Here is a 19,952-nt window from a genome sequence, read left to right as displayed (position 1 = left end):
TGGTTGCTTTAAACTTCATCAGTATTGTTAACGAAAAAAATGTCGATGCTAACGACGCCGTTTGGCAGCACTCCATTTTTAACCATTCATTTCTCGTTTTATTCCTTCTTTATATATATATATTTAAAAGCTCCTTCAATATTAACCATGTGTTTTTTTTATTTATAAGCATAATTAGTCAAACAAACTTGAACACATTTGATGCATAGCAATAACAATTCTATTTATAACACTAGTAGTATATAGCGTAATATCAATCAAGCAGCTCAAAAACCAGGGAAGTGGGATATCATGTTATGTTAGAGAAATAAGTTTCGGATTTAAATATAGATAAAAACATGAATGAAAATTTAATTTGTTAACAATGTAAATCTAATCTTTGACTCATTAACAAGTCATCAAATTCTAACACTTGTTTAATGAGATAAAAATATACATTAAGTTTTAATATCAACTTTTATTTCGTTCAAAATTTGATAATCTAACAATATATAAAAACTATACACTGTTTATATATTAAACTACTAATGTTTAAACATATTTCTATTTCTTATTTGTTTGATGATGATTATTTTGTTTTATTTTTATTTTTAAAATGTTTAATTAATTAAATATTAAAAAATCGGTACTTCTTTAATTTTATTTGTAAACATAGCATGTTAGCTGTTTGCAATCCTCATTTGCCTTTGACAGCTACAGCTTACAAGTCGTCTTTTGTACTCTTTATGTTTCATCACTTCGAAGCCAAATGGCAGTTTGGTTTGGTGCTTCATTTTTGTTTATAACTAGAGAAATCCGCACGCTACGCCGTGGGTTTACAAAATTTTATAAACAATTGAGGTTGAAAATTTTGAATCAATGATAAAAATTGTGAATGTTGTTATTGATATAATTTTACTGATTAATATTTAACATTAGTACAATTTGTCAATAAATGCACAAAAACTATCATAATATGTACAAAAATTATTCTACATTCATCAATAAACAGAATATTGTTAACAAAAATACAACAATCCTAGCGATTAAATATTCCACGTATCAACAAATAACATTTGTTACAAAATGTAAAAAAATGATTTATATACATCAATGAGCATGATGTTTGAAAAACAGGACAAAGGTATTGTCCATACACTAGCAAGGCATGAGAGTTCAAAAGCTACATGATTCGAGTTCAAGAGGTACATGGTTTCCCTATAGACCCTATTCAATATGAAGTTTAGGTATTTTCAAATTACTGTAAAAATCTTAGCAGCCTACAGCCTACATAAAAAGTAGTAGAGAGAATTATTAAAGAGTTCCTTCAACTTCTTTTAGCTTGCAGTAAGGAACTAACTGCCTGCTTTACAGACCTGCCTTATTCTTTCTCTTTTTGCTTATGTTCCTTGAGCAAAGATCTGATATAGCATCCAACAAACTGTTACCCCTTTGTTTTCATTATCATAAAATGCTAAGATCTAAACTTAATATATCCTCGATAGAGTTTTTGAACTCCAATCATCCTTCAAACACTAAAATGCTAAGATCTAAACTTAATATATCCTCAATAGAGTTTTTGAACTCCAATCATCCTTCAAACACTAAGCCACCAAATGTGTAAGAAAGCTACTGCTAAACTAAGATCTGCATTAAGAAGACCACCTTTTTCCCATTCATTTAATCTAATTCCACTGAAATAAAGAAGGGTGACAAGATAGGAAAACCGAAAAAAATAACAATAAATTACTTAATGAATAGACAATATCATAAATATTCAAACCTTGTCTTCTTCATGATTACTGGAGTTCTAAACATCAGATTTGTCACAAATCCACTCCTTAAATTTTGTTTTCAGTTCCTCTTTTGTTATCATGTACCTGATGCCAATGGGAAGAAAGAAGCAGGATAGTTAGAACCATTATTATAACATACGACAGTCCTATACAACTATATTGCAGGATCATTAATTCTTTCTTAACTCCTCTCCAGCAAGGCTCATACCAGTAGGTTAGCCCATCGAATATGAGTCCAAAAGAATAGGTGAGGGAATTAGAATTACATTAATGCACCTTTCCTGAAGCAGGAAACATACTTGTGTTTCAATATCATCCTCTTCTTCGACAATAGCAGCATCGATTATTTTGATAGAAATTTCAAAGTAAAATTTGGGTCAGAGAGCCAAGGTTCCAAATGTAGAAATTTCAAACAGAGCCAATGCAAATGTAGCATGATTACACTAAATGAAGTAAGAAGTATAGAGAAAAAGTACACACCAAACCTTCTCCTAGTCCCAAAGTTTTATAAGCATATCATCAGATGATGACAAATACTTTGACCTCATCCATGGTGTTGTAACTGATACTTTTAAATGAAAATCCTCAGACTGAACAATTTGGTCAAACTAATTTTTCACCCAACCTCGAAAAGCTTTGTACAAAAATTTGGTCCCATCCTTCAACCTAAATCAGATGAAAAGTTGACATCATCCACCTAGCTGCATTGCAGAATTCTACCTACCAAACTGATTCAAAACCAAATCAAAAACCTATATGCACATCACTAAATAATATTTAATAAACAAAAAAACGAAGGATATACCCGAATTTGAGTGGCAATGTCGTGGCACATTTGCTTTATACCAATCTCTTTCCGATTTCTTGACAACTTTATCTGCGAAATATTTTCCAACCAAAATTAATCAATCTTTAACGTTAACTAACCTAAATCTTCAAAATTCAATCAACTAATAAGTAATAATCACATAAACAAATAATTGAAGTACTAAATTAAAGTTGAAGACTTTTCCATCACTTCCCTTTTCAATTGATAAAATCCAACTGCTCTTCCACCCATCTGCCTAGGAATTCAAAAAAGAAAAAAAAAGAAAAGGGCCTTTACACTCATAAGCAATGACATTGTATAACATCCAAATCGCAAGGAAACCCTAAAAAGCAATAATCATAAGCTGGCTGATTCCAAGTGAATTAAACTTACCTTCACAAATGCCAATTAAATGAAATAAACCTGCCTTCACAACTTCGCGTACAGTCCATGACAACTCTACAAACGTAACAGTAGTTGCAACTGTTAAAAGTCAATCCAACACATTTATCATCATTAAAATGTTCAACTTATATAAAAAATTGAATGATAGGAAATATAAAAAAAAAATAATCAGCAAAAAAACATTAAGCAAAAACAACCATAACATTGCCTGCATCAAAGCATCTCAGTCATGCCACTTGCATCTCCGAATAAACATTTCTCAATGCATCGTCCATGCTAAAACAGAATAGGTTGCGATGAAACCCCCGTGTTTTGATTCAATATCCGAGTTGCACAAATTTTTTTAGCAAGAACATAGGCGGCACAACCGAAGATAACCCTCCGATCATAGTAAAACCCGAATAAGCACTCCATATAAAACCCAAAAACCCGAAAAGGCCCTTGATCACAAACGGAATACCCAAACTGGAATGGTTTTCTGCAATATTCTTTAAATTCATTCGGCAAATTCTCTCTGCATCATTACCAACAAAAACACAGATAGAAGATAATTGCTAAATTGAAAACAAACAAAAAATTAAGAAAACTATTTTCAGTTAAATGGAGCTTACAAATGCAATACTGTCTTTTTCCAGGAGCCTTTGTATTGAAGTGGACGGTTGACCTTCTTGAGGCAAAGACTCATCCAAAGCGGCTCTTCGTTGCAGAATATATACATAACACTAACAAATTCAAACCAAAAAAGGAATTCAGAAAATTTGAACAAAAGAGAGAATATTCTACATTGACAAAATCGGAATTGGAAAAGTAAAGAGTAAAAAGAGAGTAAAAAACCAAAAACTGCTGACGCAAGCGAGACGAGCTATGTCTCGAGGAGTGACGTAATCTAAGATGGTGCAGATGAGTTCGTCGGGTAGGGATTTGAGGTTGCCGAGGGCATCGGCTCGGCGGTCTTCGACCAGGAAAGTATGAGATTGTTGAGAATTTTCCATTGATAAGAACAAGTGGCCGAATAGCAGCAAAAACGCGGCAGAGGGGGAAGGAGAAGAGAATAGAAGAAAATATGTGAAAAGTCCAAAATACCCCTATAAAAATTGCAAAAGATCAAAACAAGTGTCAAACGATAAAAAGACATGTACGTACATAGGATTCATTATAATAATAATGACAGTAGTGCAAATGCCTCAAGAATAATTAAATAAACAATTTTACTAGAAAAATAACCGTTAAAATACCCATCAAGTTTTTTACTAATACGTTTTGTTCAATTTACTCTATATATTTAAAATTAAAATAATTTAATTTTAAAAATTATTTTAATTTAATCTCTTTCACAAATAATATTTAATTTTATTATTAAAAAGATTAATATCATGCTGACATGACATATTTTGATGACATAACACTCACACGATCACGTAGCATATCACATTATACCAATTTGATGACATAGCATATCACATGGCCTTAAAATGCTAATATGGTACTGACAAATTGACATGTTAGAATCACGTAATAAATAAAAAAATTTCAAAAAAATTTTTTATGCCAAGTCATATAAATTAAATTAAATAAAAATATAAAATACAATAACAAAATGAAACAAAATTCAGATATTAAGAGATTAAATTGAAAAAATATTTAAAAAATATAAATATTTAAATAGATGGTGGATATACTTATTAATAAACTAAATATTTAAGTGCAAAAGATTTATGATGTTAGAAAGTATATATAAATATTTTCATACTTGATTATTTGATTTTAAAATATATATTATTTTATCTTTTTTACCAAAAATTAGATTTGAATTCTCTTTTCATAAAAAAATTTGAAAAAAATTTCATAGATAAAGTCAAATTTAAATGAATAACTTAAATTATATTTGAATAAAATAATATAAAAAGACTAAATAAGTTTTTTCTATTTATAATAATATAAAAATTTAAAATTTATTTGACTTAGTTTTTACTTGACTTGAATTAAAATAAATAAAATAAGTTGATTTAGTTACAACTGTACAATTTACAAATATCCATTATTTTGGAATTACTTAACCCTTACACATTTATCTTTTATTTAAATTTACTCAATATCTCTTATAAAACAATTTTATTTAAGTTCAAATATCACAATCAAATTTTGTTAAATTTAAATTTACATTATTAATTTGGATCTACAAAAAAATTTATAAATACAAAATACAATTGTATAAATATTTACAAATATATTAATTCTATCAACCATAAATGTAGTATTTAATCAAAGAAATTTCAACCTAAGGAAGATAACTTGAAATATTAAACAAAACAAACACAAAAAATAAATAAAAATTTCAAGGGATAGAGTAACTCAAATTCTATAGTTATAATAAGAAGTTTGTCATACTCAAATTAAGCAAGTTAAAATAAAGAATTATTTTTATAATCATCGCTAACTTCATATTTCCATTCTTTCATTTAACATAATGCAGGTTATTTATCTAAATTTCACTTTAAGTATGAATTTTTTTGAATTTTTTTATAAAACGATAAATTAATGTATATATTCTACAATCAAATAATTAAGTATGAAAATATTTATCTATATTTTTTAAAACTATAAATCTTTTACACTTAAATATTTAGCTTATTAATAAGTATATTTACCATCTACTTAAAGATTTTTATTTTTTAATTTTTTTTCAATTTAGTCCCTCAACATCTCAAGTTTGTTCAATTTAATCTCTATACTATATATTTTTGTTCAATTTAATTCATATGACATAACTCAAAAAAAAATTAGAAATTTTTTTATTTACCACATGGAATTGATATGTTGACATGTCAACATTGTCACGTCATCATATTAAAGTCACGTAGTACTACCACTTCATCAAGTTGGTGCCACATGACATCTCACGTCATCATGTGGGTGCTATATCATCAAAATATACCACATGAATGGTGATATCATCTTTATAATAGTAAAATTAGATGCCATTTGATTAAATTAAAATAATTTTTATAATTAAAAAATTAAATTATTTTAATTTTAAATATAAAAATTAAATTAAATAAAATATAAAAATTTGATGAATATTTTGACAAAAAAAACTACTATAGATCTGAGTTTGAGAAATGTATCCATCATTAATGCAAGGATTGGCCTGTTTGACAGGACTTTTCTCCTGTCCCCATAAACAACAAAAAATGGACAGGCACAGGCCCATTCAGGTTTTTTTAAAAGAAAATGCCCAAACCGGCTAAACAAATCAGGCACCATAACAGCTCCCTGTAGCCATCGGCCCATCCCGGCTTGAACGGTGACGTGAGATTCAAGCAACTGAAGGACCTAATAGTTGATGGATTGCCATGATACAGCTTCGATGTTTGTTGGAAACTTGCCGATTAGCAGCGGGTTGGAGCTTGTCAAACACCAGGACAGCGATGGGAGTGTGGATATATAGAGGAAGTCCATGTTATTTAGATTTTGATGGAGGAGGACATATGTTGAAAGGAAGATAGCTGTTGAACGTTGTCACTTAGCTCATCTAATTTAGTTGGTCATCCGATTAAATCTAACCTGAGTGCCAGAACAGGAATTTGGTGGGCAAACTTAGCAAATTATCTGATAAAAAATAGAATAATGGTAGAGGCTTAAAATTGCCAGGATTAAATAGATTGAAACTTGAATCAGCCAAGCGAATTCAATAGTTATGAAGATAAAACTGTTGACAGAGTTCAAAAATTAATGAAAAAGTAACTATGAACAAACAATGAAACAATTGAATTTTTGTCTATACAATTTCAGTCTGTAAGGTATGAACCCAACAACAAAAGAAACGTTCCCTGTATATTGAGTTGACAAAACGCAAACTAAAAGCAGAATCGAAACGATCAAAAACTTTGTGAATTATAAATAGGGTGTTGTCAACCGAAAAGAGCCTCCCAAAACCAGATCAGCAGCCACACCTCCAAACAGAAAAGTTTTTGAGAAAGATGTGGGGGGGTAAAAACTAAATAAGGGTTGGAAAAATGAGGAGAAGAAAGATTGCATTTTGTCCAGCTCTCTGCTCAAACCATCAGTGCCTTACTGGAGAAAAGCTAGAAACTAACTGGTTATCACGGCAGCAGTAAATTAGGGTTTTAATAAGGTTTAAGAAGAGGAATCCTGTTCATCATGGCAAAGCTCCTTCCTGAGTTTACGTGAGAAAAGTCGGCAAGCATCCATGCTAAGATCAACGGCAGCTGAAAGTGCAATAAACAGTGCGGCATCAGCCATGCATGTTACATGCTGCATCCCTACTTGTACCACTGGCTTGCTAACCTTTCCTTCACCTTCAACAGTCGAACCCATCACAAATCCTTTAACAGGTGACCTTGAACTCAATGCAGAATCTCTTGATACTCTCTTATCGATACAAAACTGGCCACCCTTTTTGACACTCATTGTAGATTCAGCAATGGGGATACCATTTGTTGGGCCATTCTCAGTGACAAGCTCAAACTTGTAGCCTAAGCCATCAATAGGACCCCGTTCTCGCCATGCCTCTAGACGGCCCCATGGTTTCCAGCTGCTGACAGAGAAGCCATGAGGTCGAAGTATTAGCCATGCACCAGGGTTTGATCTAGAAACACGATCTGAGCCAGGGGAGGGTACAAATGGAGTGATCATGGAGGCCGCTGCAACAGGAGAGCCAGATAGATCATATATCATTATCATCCATCCCTTCCGCTCTCTTCCTTGCCTCTCCCTTTCTCCTGACAATGTTCTCATCCATCCTCTATTCTTGTTGGTAAAATCTGTTGGGAGTGATCTGCACACAATGACAAGGAGGCAAAAACAATCTATTAATACCATTGAAAATGAAGATCAATTAAATTAGCATGAATCTATCAAATTGGAATAACGAAAAAACTGCCATCAAATGCTTATGCACATGGTGGGGAATCACATGGTTGTGTTTGACAGTTAGGGAGATGTCCGAAAGGAAATTGTCTGTTTGACCAAAACTAAGTATGCGACTAAGAGGTGTAGTCTATTATTTTATTTTCCAAGTATCAGCAATAAGAGATTTTATTCTTGAAGAGATCATATTTCTAATGAAATTGGAGTTCATGGTCAGCCAAGGCTGCTGGAGGCAGGGTTCTTCTTGTGGCTTTTGATAACTAAACTTAGAGCTAAAAACCTGTAAATTTGTCCAGAAAAGCTGGGGACAAAGAAAAAATTAGTTAACAGCAGTGCTCTGAATAATAGTTGAAGAGGAGGGAAGAGATAAAACGTATATATTCAGCCCTTAATCATAATTAAATCATGAAGAACTTCAAATATTTTTAAAGCAAGGTCAGGAAAACTCCAACTGGTTCCATCAATAACAAGAAATCATGCTCCTTTAGGCTGTGATTTTACCATATCTAATGAAGTCCTGACCAGATTCTGATTAAAAGTATGTACTTGAGCAACTATCATGTTTAGACACTGTAGATCAACCAATCTATGGATCTTTTTCTGTTCATAAAATCCCAGACATTGAAGTTTCGATTAATGCCAGTATTATAAAAATGGACAATGCCATCATCAAGTTGGCAACAGACGCAAAAACTTGTTCCATTGATCTCTCAATCTTCAAGTTCAACTCCTTCAGGAAAGTAACAAAAAAAAAAAAACAGGAAAGACAGATAAGGTGATAAACAAGTGGTGTTGGGCATCTTGGGCATGTTATGTTAATTACTACTCCAATTACCAGCTGACGGAAAAAGGACATAATACCACATGGCTAAATCCAGGAAAGTACTCACACTCCTGGAATTAATGGGACAGACTACAATTTCCCCATAAGGAAAATTACAGAGACCCAAATCCAAGACCCCACTAGACGCGCATTTTAGCACAGCCTCCAATAACTCACTAAAATGTACAACATTGAATGTGCGAAAGGACATAAGGAACTTACCGAGATCTTGAGCGATCGGCGCTAAACTTGCAACTGAAAACGGGTTGTCTAATGTTTCCTTGAATTTGAAACACGACAGGGCTACATTCTGGTTCGCCACCGAATTGGAAAACGAACCGGGGATCAGGTTCAGCCCTGACCGTTAAGTGAAGCTTAGCGGTTGGCTTGTCCGGCTCGTTACTGAGTTTCATCCACCCATTTTGGAACACCGAAGGCCTGGTTTGTGACACCCCCAAGTCCACACTAACCTGAACCCGACCCACCAACTTCCCACAGCGGACACCACACGTGCGGCCCATGCGCCCAGTGTAGACTTCGATACGTAGCGTCAAGGGCTTGCCAGAGAGACGCCGGAGCGTTAGACCGTCGAGGTGGAAACCAGCAGCAGATGTGGAGGACTCAGGCGGTGAGTCACCGGAGCTGTTGCTGAGAGGTAACAAAGCTGTTTGAGACGGGAAGTTTTTTATCCTGAGCTTGCAAAAACACGGAGTCGTTGTTGGGTAAACCCCGGAACCGGCTGGTTTGGTGGCCTGTGGGAGTTTCAGAGCCAAAGACTCGACGATCAAACGCACAAATGGGCACGGATCCATCACACAATTTGCCGGTAGCCGCTGTTTCGAGAGGCTTTGGGGCGGTTTTTTTTAAAAGAACGAAAGAAACTCGAAATGAACGTCGTAGACAGTGAAGAGCTTCGGAAACATCTACGTTTTTCGGTTGGACTTAAAACTGGAGATACTCTCGAATAGCAAACCTGGTTTAACGTTTCACTTTCCCTGGCTCTATAGGGACTTCATTCTTTTTTCTTTCTTCTGTTATCGTACTGGCAGTTTGGTGGGTTTCGGCCTATGGGTCGGTCTGCTTTGGTTTTTGATCTCGCGGGATAATGAATGGGAAAAGGAATTTGGTTGATTTTCTCGAGGAGTTTTGAGGAACTTGACTGCTGTTCTTGTTGTCCTGAGGATTTATCAAGTCAATTGCTGTTTATATAATCATTGTTGGCTATGATAAGTTCCAAATCCTAATTTGGTAATAGGCAAAAGAAAAAGAATAAATTTGGTAATAAACCGAAGAAAAGAAGCTTGATTTGGTAATTGTTGCTGTATATTTAATTCCAAATGCTGTATGTTTCCATATATTTGATTTTCAAATTGTGTTCAATTTACACATAATAATATAGATTATCAAGAAGATTCAAATTTCAATATTATTTCCCTTATGTTTCTAATCAAATGCTATTCTAATTGTGTCCCCTTTCATTGCTTATTTGTGATGTAAATTTGTTTAGACGAAACTGTTGATTATAAAATTTTATATTACACTATTTTAATTATTTTATAAAAAAACAATGAATTAAAGTCTGAAAAAATATTTAAATTTAGAATAATTGATATAGTATGGACATATTTTGCAAGTGAATGCATTCTATAGAATTATTGTTGAGTGGTTGGCTGATAAGAGATAAATTTCATTTGAAAATTCATCTCTTATGAAACCCTTTAATTCATATACAAAAAAAAATTATAATATAATGAAGAAGTGTTAGAGTTATTATAATTCATAATAATGAACAAATTTTTATAGCAATTTTGAAAATAAATTGCTACACTAATTATCCACAAGTTCGCTAATCACATAAAATTTGGGGACAATCAAAAAACAAAAGGTATTTTTCAAAATAAAAAAAAAGTAATATATTTAAAAAAAGGAAAAAGAAGAGGAAAGGTGATGATAAATTGACGAGAAAAGAGAATGGGGGAGTTTTGTCTCGGCGGGAAACGCATGGCCCCAAATGTGGGGCCATTAACAGCTGGGTTAAGGCTGTCACCACGTTGTCAAAAATGGAAGCCTAGCTGGAGTTTGATTGGGTGAGAGAATTTTTCCCTCTATTCCAAGTTCCCTAAATATCAGCACCATTAAGATCGTTGACGTGGCATTCGCTGGCGCCTCCTGATTTCCAAACTCGCCGTTTTCGGACGGCTAATTCGACGGCGCTAACAGAATTTCTTTTTCTTTTTTGTTCCTTCAGTGTTGGGTAACAAAGGCTATGGTTTCGCAACAGCTGCAACTCCGACACCAGACGTCAGGTTTCCAACTTTGTTTTGTCTTTTTCCTATTGCACTTTTCTTTTCTTTTGGTTATTTAAAGGATAAGGTATTAAAAATCGTACTCCTAAGTAATAAATAAAAATGACGAAAACCATTTTAATGGCAATGGAGAGACACCTAATAAATTGCAAATATTTAAATAAGTCAAAAGACTGGATTCATATGCTTTTGGGTTGTCATATTGTTAAATTTTTCTAGTTGTTGATCCACCAAACCTAGACAAAAGAAAAACAAATTCACGTTAATTAAGGAAAGGTTAATGCATAGGCAAAAGGACTCAAAAAAAGTTTTTTGACCTCCTTGTGACGCGTGAGTTAATTCACAACATGTTCATAATATTGGTCAAAATTTTTCACTAATCAAAATTTTCTAATGTTTTACTAATACTGTTACTAATGGAATGAATTTTATGCATTACATGAAGCGAATTTTCAAAAGATTGAAGGTCTTTGATTCAAATCCAAACGACACCATTCAATTTTGAAAAAAATTAATTGAATGTGACACTTCAAAAAATATTTTCATTATTTATTTTATTAATATATGTTTGGTAGTTAAACTATGTCAATATTATAAATAGGAACACAAATTAATAGTCTTTTCCTTGATAACCTATTATTAACTTTTTTTTTCAGCATTAAGAAGGATGAGAGAGAGAGAGAGAGAGAGAGCTTAATCCACCTAGAGTTGTATATATAGCCTAAGCTATATATTATTATGGGTATGAACTTTTTTAATGATTTTGTTTGTGGAAATGTACTCTTTTTTTAATGAAGTTTTAACCTTAAAAAGACCAAAAGATAAAATGACCCAAAGTCTTGGATCGATGCAACCTTCACTTTTACCCTTTATCCCCACCTTTCATGGAGCCCAATCTTTTGCTAATCCCAACATGATTGTTACCATGTCAAAATTCTCATTATTTCACCTGTCCTTTTTTGCTTCTTTTTCAAACCTTATCCCTTTATTTATTTATTTTTTCTTCCCTAAGTCCGAGAGCGACTCAGCTAATTCTTCCATAAGGGCGTGGGGGCCTTGCATTTATCGGGTGACCGGAGCGTGGGAGGCAAGCGTGTATGCGTAGCATCCCCATTGTTTTCTGGAAGTCTATTCACTGCATGATCTTTGTTTCGTTGCTACGCTACCAATATCCTTCATGCATGGTCCATTGACTTTCTCGTTATTCCAGTTCATCCTCAGTGTCAAGCGAGCTGGCCAAGCCCCTGTAGACCACAAGACCTTTCCTTCACAAATTAATATGGAGAGGGTAGGTGGAAATAAAAATTACAGTTAAAAATTAAGTTTGAAATGTTTTTTAAAAAATAATGTTATTTATTAAAAAAAAATAGAACTAAAACAACCCCTCCAAGCAAAAGTGTCACTGCAAGTTGAATTCTATTAGGAGGATCTTCAAAGACGTGGTACCCTCCATTGAAGAGAGCTTTTCAGGTTGGATAAAGGGGCTTGAGACTCGAGAGAACCAGGAGGGCCACGTCAACTGTTCAATGGGCCATGCTGGAACATGGCCACGTCACGAGGGTGTCATGCATGCGTGGCAAAGTGACGTGGCACTATAAGATTGGATATCTATTGGAGTTTGTGGAATATTGCTGGCATGATAACATTAGGCAATATTTTCATAACTTACGGGGAGGAGAATTAATGAAGGATTATATGTTATGGCCCAGTTGCCCAGCTATGTGGTTGCTTTCACTGTTTTTTCTACTACTTTCTGCTGCCTCTTTTAGAGAAAAATACGACTATATCTCTAATATATAGAAATTTCTATCAGTACCCTTTTCATGTTATCATCATTGTGCACAAGTATGCTTGATGATTTGTTCTCAGTCTGTTTAAGGAATATAGTCCATCTTATCAAAGTGTCAAATTATAAAAATTGACTACCATAAAGTAGGAAAACTGACTAAATTCTTTGATAAATTGAACAAGATTCAAACCCATTGTACCATTTACAAACCCCATTCATCTCTATGCACAGCCATGGCCACCTTCATTCCTACAGACTTGAAGCCTATACATGTCACTCTTCATTGTTAGCCGCCCATTATAAAACGAGAGCAAAAGATCCTTTCAGAGTGAAAATATTGTCGTCTGCTCATTAAAATATATATGTATTGAGGAAGATATCAAACATTAGATGTAACATCAATGTTTTTTTAACGTTACCAAGCTTCGCACCAGGACAATACAATCCCTTCGTATTTTCCTCCCCTTTGATTATGTTTTTTTTCCTTTTCTGTCAACCAAGCTGGCCTGGCCGGACCTCATAGGGAGATTGGAGAGAGAAAACAGAGAATCTGAAAGTGTTACTCACGTGCCGTAGGAACCGAAAGTTGTTTGATAGCACTGGGCCTCTCTACCAGTCTATGTTTTGGACATTCTATTCGATCCATGCAAATTGCAAAGCCATCGAGGCAAACCAGTGGCAGCATTAATTCGATATCTAGAAGACATGGAGTTGGCAGACAGGCAAGCGGCCATATGGGTGTATCTCAAAACCAGATTTTGAGTAGAGAGAGAGGTCCCCTCCACCACCATCTCTACATGGACCTACCACGGTCAATTATACCATAAATCATGATCTTGGGTTGTATCTGATTTTATTATACAAGGCAAACAAAAATTATATATGCTGCATGCTTATATTAAACAAAGATCAATAATTAGCTCTTATAAGAACTGCCTAACCACGCTGTCCATGCCTCTTAACCATCTGTCCTGCTACTTGGAGTGAATAAAAATCATTGATTAGTGTTATCTTATACAATATTAACAGTACACTTTGAAAGTGTTTCAATTACATAAAAAACTTCTTCTGTGACAATATTGGTTCAAAGATTGCTACATTTTCAATACGCCTAAAGTTCGATATTTTTACTTGACGTTGTTGAATTTGTATTAAAAAATTGTATCATTCTTTGATTAAAGATTAGAGAAAACAGAAAAATTAAAGAGAGGAGAGAGAGAAGGGTGGGTTGGTTTTGGTACCATGAATTCCAGCATGTAGGGCACAAAAGTGAAAAAGAAAGCTGTTTGAATGACTTGTGTCACTTTAGGAAAAGATTATAAATGAATAAACTGTCGGAATTTCAAATCATAATTGCTTCAATTACTTGCTTAACGAGGTCAAACTTAATTATTTCACTTCAGTCATCAATTCTCTTCTCTTTTTTGATGGTTGGTGGTAGTCAAAGAGTCCTTTCCCGTTGGGCCTTGTTTTGTCGGCTCGCTTAGCAGAACCCAAGTTTTCAATCCCTGTGTCAGTTTGAGAAGCCCAGTAGCCAAGCTTGGATTATCGTCGGCCCAATCTGCATTACACGGTAGCATTCGCAGACGTTTGACACAACCAGCAGAACTTTCTGGGTCAAATTAGGAAAAACGCCGAGCTCCTTCTAATTCTTCGGTAGTTTCTGGAAGCAGAAAACAAAAATAAGTAAAGGGATCTTGAGCTGCTTTTTTCTTATTTCACAAGTTTTCTTTTGGGATTGCAATGTCTTCACCTGCTGAGTAAGACCCATTCATCTTCCTTGGATTTTTTTGTTTCTTTTGATCCTTTTTCTGGATTCATAGTTTTTAGGCAGTGTTTTCTGCCATTTCCACTGAATTTTGTTAATTGTTGTCTTGGCTATATGGTTTTGTATTTTTGGGTAATTCTGTATAGCTTTTGCACAGTTAAACTTATATGTTGTGGTTAGAAACTTAGAATTTAGAGCCATAAGATGTATCCAACACAAAACTTGCTTGAAGATGCAACGAAATCTCAAGTTTTAAGTTTTTCTTTATTCCACACAGTTAAAGGGAATTTTCCTTTTGGTCCTAAAAGATGGGTACAAGATTGCGCTTTGGAAAAACGTTGGGAACTTTCATTATGTTGTGGTTTTATTTGTCTGTTTCATAAAAATGCTATGTCTGATCTTGGCAAAATGAAGTTGGCAGAGGGGCAAAGCCCTTCTATGTGAATTCCAATTGTGTTTGACGATAGCTTGTCTTGCCGCTAATTGTGACTCTTAGAATAACAATCCATTTACAAAGAAAATGAAAACTAGGTTATTGATATAAGATAGTCTGTTACGGTGTTGGATCTCCTAATGCACTATCACATGATAAAGCATTATCGTGCTGTCGTGTTAAAGTTTTAGAGTACTCCACCATTAAAGACCTTTTCAAACTGATGGCCACGGACTTGTTGTATTCAATTGCCATGCCTTTTCAGCTTGATAGTAGCAGCCGCATAAGTTAGTGAGCATTAGTACCTCCATCTATAGCAGAATTATAGTTGAGGCTACTGGTTTTTCTCATTTGTGTGGCAATACTGCCTGTGATGGGTTGTTATAGTCTGCTTATTTCAAATGTACTGTTTTTTTTGTTATTATTATTATTTAATTATCTATTTCTTTCTTTGCTTTTCTTTTCCTTTTGTTGACTAGTTTGCTTACTTTGATTCAGATTTTATAACTCTCTTCCACCTATATGCAAAGCTTATGGGACCGCATGCTTATTGGCCACTGCAGCCTTTGAGTTAAAACTATATAACATTATGCACATTGCGTTGATATATGAATATGTGTTCAAGCATTTTCAGGTAAGAAATTTATATAAGCTTGATTGTGAAGAACAGATTTGTAGTTTCTAGATTCCAATAATTTGCAAAAAGTGTTTGATTACATGTTTTCTCTGATGGAAGATGACTTTACTCAAACTGGATTACGAAATGTTGTTCAGCTGTTTATCGCATGTATTCTGCAGCCTATAGGTGATTGCATTTTTATTATTATCCAAGGAAAAAAAGAAGAAAAATAAAAGGTTCTTATATTAAATGGATTATAAATAGTTGTTTACAAATTTAAATGGATTTTATTGTTTCTATTCCCGACTTCTATATGGGAAATAGCATTTTTGTATTAACCAGGATAAAAAGTTGTAACAATGAAAGGATCTTTAATTTGAAAGTTGATTGTCTGTATAAATTTTGAAATCTCTTTTTATTCATGATTATTTATATAAGTTAGTTACTCAAGAGAGTTCTCTTATAGCATCACATATGTCTGTAGGTGTGGAGGCTAGTTACAAACTTCTTTTTCCTTGGGAACTTCTCTATCAATTTTGGAATACGCGTTTTAATGATGTAAGTATCACTTTCTGAAAACTTACAATCATTTCCATAATCTATTCTAGTGTGAGAAGGGTATGGTCCTTTGGTAACTGCAACATTGACACTTCTGGGCTTCAAGCACTAATCCCTTTTTCTCAACCTTTTATGATTGTGCAGAGCAAGATATGGAGTTCAACTAGAGAAGGGACCATTTGAGAGGCGGACAGCTGATTTCCTGTGGATGATGATATTTGGTGCATTGTCATTACTGGTGAGTGAGACCATGTTCCTTCTTATTCAACTTTGTAATTTGGTGGCTTAAATTGATTATTTCTAGTGGAGATGAGGGCAAACCATCATATGGTAGGGAAGTCATGAGTTGCTCTAAGAACTAAGGGCAAAATGAAATACCTTCACTGTCCTTGTATCTTTGCTAAAAATCACTTTTTAAAGCAGGTGGCGCAAATGGTGTCTGGTTTAGTAAATGATCACCTCTCTGTGTAAATACTGATGTACAATATATGCTACATTACTGAATGTGTATGCTAAAATAAATTCTTTTTTCATCTACGTTTTTTCCCTTCCATTATCTTCTGTTGTGGTTTTAGGTTTTGTCAGCAATCCCAATATTCCGGTCCGGTTTCTTAGGGGTATCTCTCGTGTTTATGCTTCTTTATGTCTGGAGTAGAGAATTTCCAAATGCCCAAATCAACATATATGGCCTTGTGAGACTTAAGGTAAGCTTAATTGTAACTTTGGCACATTTTAATTGGGATTCTATATATCTGCAAGCTTTCTGGGTCTGAGACTTTAAGTTCCTATGCATACTATTTCCATATTTATTGCTTCAGGCATTCTATCTACCATGGGCAATGCTGGCTTTGGATGCTATTTTTGGTTCATCTCCCATCCCAGATCTGCTAGGAATCATAGCTGGGCATCTATATTACTTCTTGACAGTGTTGCATCCTCTTGCAACTGGAAAGGTCATCCTGAAGACTCCTATGTGGGTGTATCCTTACATTGTTTGGTTACTTGATGTGAAGAGCATGTTTAGTAGTTTAACGGTTTCTTTTTTTTGTTTTTCCCTGTTTCCTGAAACGCAACATGAATTATCAACTCCTTATGTCATTTGTCAGTTATTCTGCTATTGATAGATTATAGATATATCTCATAAGAACATCAATTTCTTTTGTATTTACCTTTGCTTCTTGATGTTGTATTTTCTTTGACTACTACTGTTACATAGACACAAACTGGTTTCAAGGTGGAGAATAGGAGCTCCAACCCAGCCAAGCAGTCGTGCACAGCCTGATAGATCCACAGGTGTGGCTTTCAGTGGAAGATCAAATCGACTTAATGGATGATTGCTATACTCTCTGATATCTCCTTAGCTAGACCAGGAAGATTCACCTATTATCATCTAAAGTCCCCACTATGGACAACCTCGCCATTGTTTTTCTCTCTTTCAGCGCTGACAGAGAAGCAAAGTGTTAAATGACAGCTTATAACAAGTGATTTTTCAAGGGGTCCTAACTATCCAAGTTGTGATTCCTTTTTCTTTAAGCATTTAATTCACTTTCCATTATTAATGTATTTCCTTAAGGGAATTGACTTTGTGAAGAGATTGTGCAGAGAGGAAATTTCTGAAACAAACCATTGGTATAATATAAGTAGGTGGTTAATATCTGAACTAGAGTTTTACATGGACTCAAATTGATAGCATTGCATATTGTATTATAATGAAAAAATGAAGTTAATTGTAAAACTAAACATCAGTTCAGATATAATTGTTTCAAATAAAACTATAATCGTCTATCTTGTTGGTCACACAAGTAAAATTTTTAATGGTTATTGAAAAACAAAAATGAAGTATAGGAAGTAATAACAGAGAGAATAGAATAGAGAGTATAAGCGTTACAAATTTACAATGTGCAAAGCGCAATTCAATAGACGCAAAAATCGAAGAAAAGAATGTGGGCAATAAGACACGTGAAAAGAGAGACAGAAAAAGGGAAAAAAATAAAGAAAGAAAGAAAGGGCTGGGAGGGAGGGGTCATGGCCATGGGTGCTAAAATAATGGCGGACATGACTGGCAGTAATGAAAAGGAGCAAAACGGACGGCCGAGAAATCATCAAGTCGGCTTTTTCAAAGCCTTCCCCACCTTATTCCTCGCTTCCTTAAATATCGTCCCTCCCCTTCAACTTTCACTTCACCATTGCCAAACTCCCCCACCCCCCCCATAGCTCCCAACACAACATTTCTTAGTAGTAAAGAAAAGCAACTTATATCAAGAAAGAAAAATACTGTAACCCAGAACAATGTCGTGGCAAACTTACGTAGATGAGCACTTGATGTGTGACATCGATGGCCAAGGCCAGCACCTGACTGCCGCTGCTATCATTGGCCATGATGGTAGTGTCTGGGCTCAGAGCTCTACCTTCCCTCAGGTAGTAATTTACTACTATTGTTTTTCTAATTCCTTTATATATATTTGATCTGATCTGATTCAGTTGATACTGTTGCATTGATCCGATCGCTAATTGGTTATAAGTTCGGTATCTGATATAATTCCTTTGTTGTTTTGTACGCAGTTCAAGCCTAATGAGATCACTGACATCATGAAAGATTTTGATGAACCAGGCCACCTTGCCCCTACAGGCTTACACCTTGGTGGCACAAAATATATGGTCATCCAGGGTGAGCCTGGGGCTGTCATTCGAGGCAAAAAGGTGATGCTTTTAATGTACACAAATTGAAATTTACAAAAGAAAGTATTACCATTACGACTCAAAATATATAGTAGTATTTGTGATCAAACCACTTGCGCACAGCCTAACCAAGTGTGTATTTAATACGGAAACTGTATGTACTGTTGACATGGCAGGGATCAGGAGGGATCACTGTTAAGAAGACTGGACAAGCTCTCGTCTTTGGCCTCTATGAAGAACCAGTGACTCCTGGACAATGCAACATGGTTGTTGAGAGGTTGGGTGATTATCTTGCTGATCAAGGCCTGTAGACCTAGCTTCCAAATACTAAATGCCTTTTTCATTTTGAAGTTTTGAGTTCTAAGTTTGCATCTACTTCCATTGAAAACTATGGTTGTTAAGATGGCTTGCTGTTTGGCATTTGGTTCATCGACTTGCTTCCTTAACCTTTATGATATCTGCATTTTCTTTGTTTTTTTGGTTCTCTTTGTAATCCCCATCAGTGGTTCCGGTATCTATTTTTTGTTGGGCACAGTTTGATGCCATCGTCGTTTTCTTCTTCCTTTTTTTTGTTTTTTATTTTTTCCATGTTTTGGTTTGAATACAGCGTGCCAATTTGGTGTTTTTGTGAATGAGAAGATTGAGAGAAACAAATTTGAAGGTCCTGATCGCCACTTGCTTTCCTCACTGCAATCTTTATCCTGTGATTTTGTTATTTCCATATCTTGAATTTTAATCCCTTCAGAAGATTATGTGAAAGGCCAACACACCTTCAACTAACAACACTATATCTGGGGAGAACTGGGAAAATTATTTCCAAAACGTAATACTAAAAGAAACCTGGAACAAGTGTGGAGGCCCTTGTTCTTATCAGTTGCCTAAAAATCACAATCTCCTTCCAGCTTCCTGCATGGGCTGATTTCTCACATCCCTCTCCCTGGCCCAGATGCCTTGTATAAATCTGTGTTTGGTCCCAATTTAAATTTCTAACTTTTAGAAATTTAAATTTGCAAAAAAAATTTGAGAAGCGGTGGGGGAATAAAGTGACCTGTAGTAACTGGTGGACCCGGAAGCATTCGGAATTGCACTGTGAGGCCCA

The 19,952-nt window shown here is 34.6% G+C and overlaps 3 protein-coding genes and 1 long non-coding RNA gene across 9 annotated transcripts; 2 read left to right on the top strand and 2 right to left on the bottom strand.

The window, feature by feature from the left end:
- Nucleotides 1–5: 5 nt before the first annotated feature.
- On the bottom strand, nt 6–4,096 carry LOC149527538 (uncharacterized). Of its 6 annotated transcripts, XR_016350837.1 has the most exons (8): nt 3,823–4,096; nt 3,600–3,710; nt 3,186–3,502; nt 2,977–3,042; nt 2,581–2,839; nt 2,042–2,503; nt 1,763–1,859; nt 6–1,400 (listed from the first exon to the last, which is right to left on the bottom strand). It is a non-coding gene; the product is annotated as an uncharacterized LOC149527538 (long non-coding RNA). The 6 variants fall into 6 exon arrangements; XR_016350833.1 differs by having other exon boundaries at nt 1,763–2,503; XR_016350834.1 differs by lacking the exon at nt 6–1,400 and having other exon boundaries at nt 1,704–1,859; nt 3,823–4,095.
- A 2,523-nt stretch (nt 4,097–6,619) lies between these two features.
- Nucleotides 6,620–9,882, bottom strand: LOC110411523 (DUF1005 family protein (DUF1005)). The gene is made up of 2 exons (XM_021421718.2): nt 8,924–9,882; nt 6,620–7,786 (listed from the first exon to the last, which is right to left on the bottom strand). The coding sequence occupies exons 1-2, from the start codon at nt 9,511–9,513 to the stop codon at nt 7,126–7,128; spliced, it is 1,251 nt and encodes a 416-aa protein (XP_021277393.1). The 5' UTR covers nt 9,514–9,882; the 3' UTR covers nt 6,620–7,125.
- A 4,504-nt stretch (nt 9,883–14,386) lies between these two features.
- On the top strand, nt 14,387–17,834 carry DER1 (DERLIN-1). Its single transcript, XM_021420851.2, has 7 exons — nt 14,387–14,556; nt 15,496–15,631; nt 16,101–16,174; nt 16,319–16,412; nt 16,750–16,878; nt 16,993–17,153; nt 17,391–17,834. The coding sequence occupies exons 1-7, from the start codon at nt 14,540–14,542 to the stop codon at nt 17,506–17,508; spliced, it is 729 nt and encodes a 242-aa protein (XP_021276526.1). The 5' UTR covers nt 14,387–14,539; the 3' UTR covers nt 17,509–17,834.
- A 514-nt stretch (nt 17,835–18,348) lies between these two features.
- Nucleotides 18,349–19,518, top strand: LOC110410937 (profilin-4). The gene is made up of 3 exons (XM_021420886.2): nt 18,349–18,592; nt 18,737–18,874; nt 19,030–19,518. Exons 1-3 carry the CDS (start codon nt 18,464–18,466, stop codon nt 19,162–19,164), a joined length of 402 nt encoding a protein of 133 aa, XP_021276561.1. The 5' UTR covers nt 18,349–18,463; the 3' UTR covers nt 19,165–19,518.
- The last annotated feature ends 434 nt before the right edge of the window (nt 19,519–19,952 follow it).

The sequence above is a fragment of the Theobroma umbraticum genome, unplaced genomic scaffold (assembly GCF_002168275.2).
Source record: "Theobroma umbraticum cultivar Fairchild unplaced genomic scaffold, ASM216827v3 scaffold_56.0, whole genome shotgun sequence".
NCBI lineage: Eukaryota > Viridiplantae > Streptophyta > Magnoliopsida > Malvales > Malvaceae > Theobroma > Theobroma umbraticum.
Note: the sequence above shows the minus strand (reverse complement) of the source record. Positions and strands in the feature narration are given on the sequence as shown.

Excerpts from the sequence above, each read along its gene's own strand:
- LOC110411523 (XM_021421718.2), bottom strand. The coding sequence starts at position 9,513 with ATGGATCCGTGCCCATTTGTGCGTTTGATCGTCGAGTCTTTGGCTCTG. Across the intron at positions 7,787-8,923 it reads GCCGATCGCTCAAGATCTCG|ATCACTCCCAACAGATTTTA; the intron begins GTAAGTTCCTTA and ends CATTGTGTGCAG.
- DER1 (XM_021420851.2), top strand. Across the intron at positions 16,413-16,749 it reads TTGGTGCATTGTCATTACTG|GTTTTGTCAGCAATCCCAAT; the intron begins GTGAGTGAGACC and ends TTGTGGTTTTAG. Across the intron at positions 16,879-16,992 it reads ATGGCCTTGTGAGACTTAAG|GCATTCTATCTACCATGGGC; the intron begins GTAAGCTTAATT and ends TTATTGCTTCAG.
- LOC110410937 (XM_021420886.2), top strand. The coding sequence starts at position 18,464 with ATGTCGTGGCAAACTTACGTAGATGAGCACTTGATGTGTGACATCGAT. Across the intron at positions 18,593-18,736 it reads AGAGCTCTACCTTCCCTCAG|TTCAAGCCTAATGAGATCAC; the intron begins GTAGTAATTTAC and ends TTTTGTACGCAG. Across the intron at positions 18,875-19,029 it reads CTGTCATTCGAGGCAAAAAG|GGATCAGGAGGGATCACTGT; the intron begins GTGATGCTTTTA and ends TTGACATGGCAG.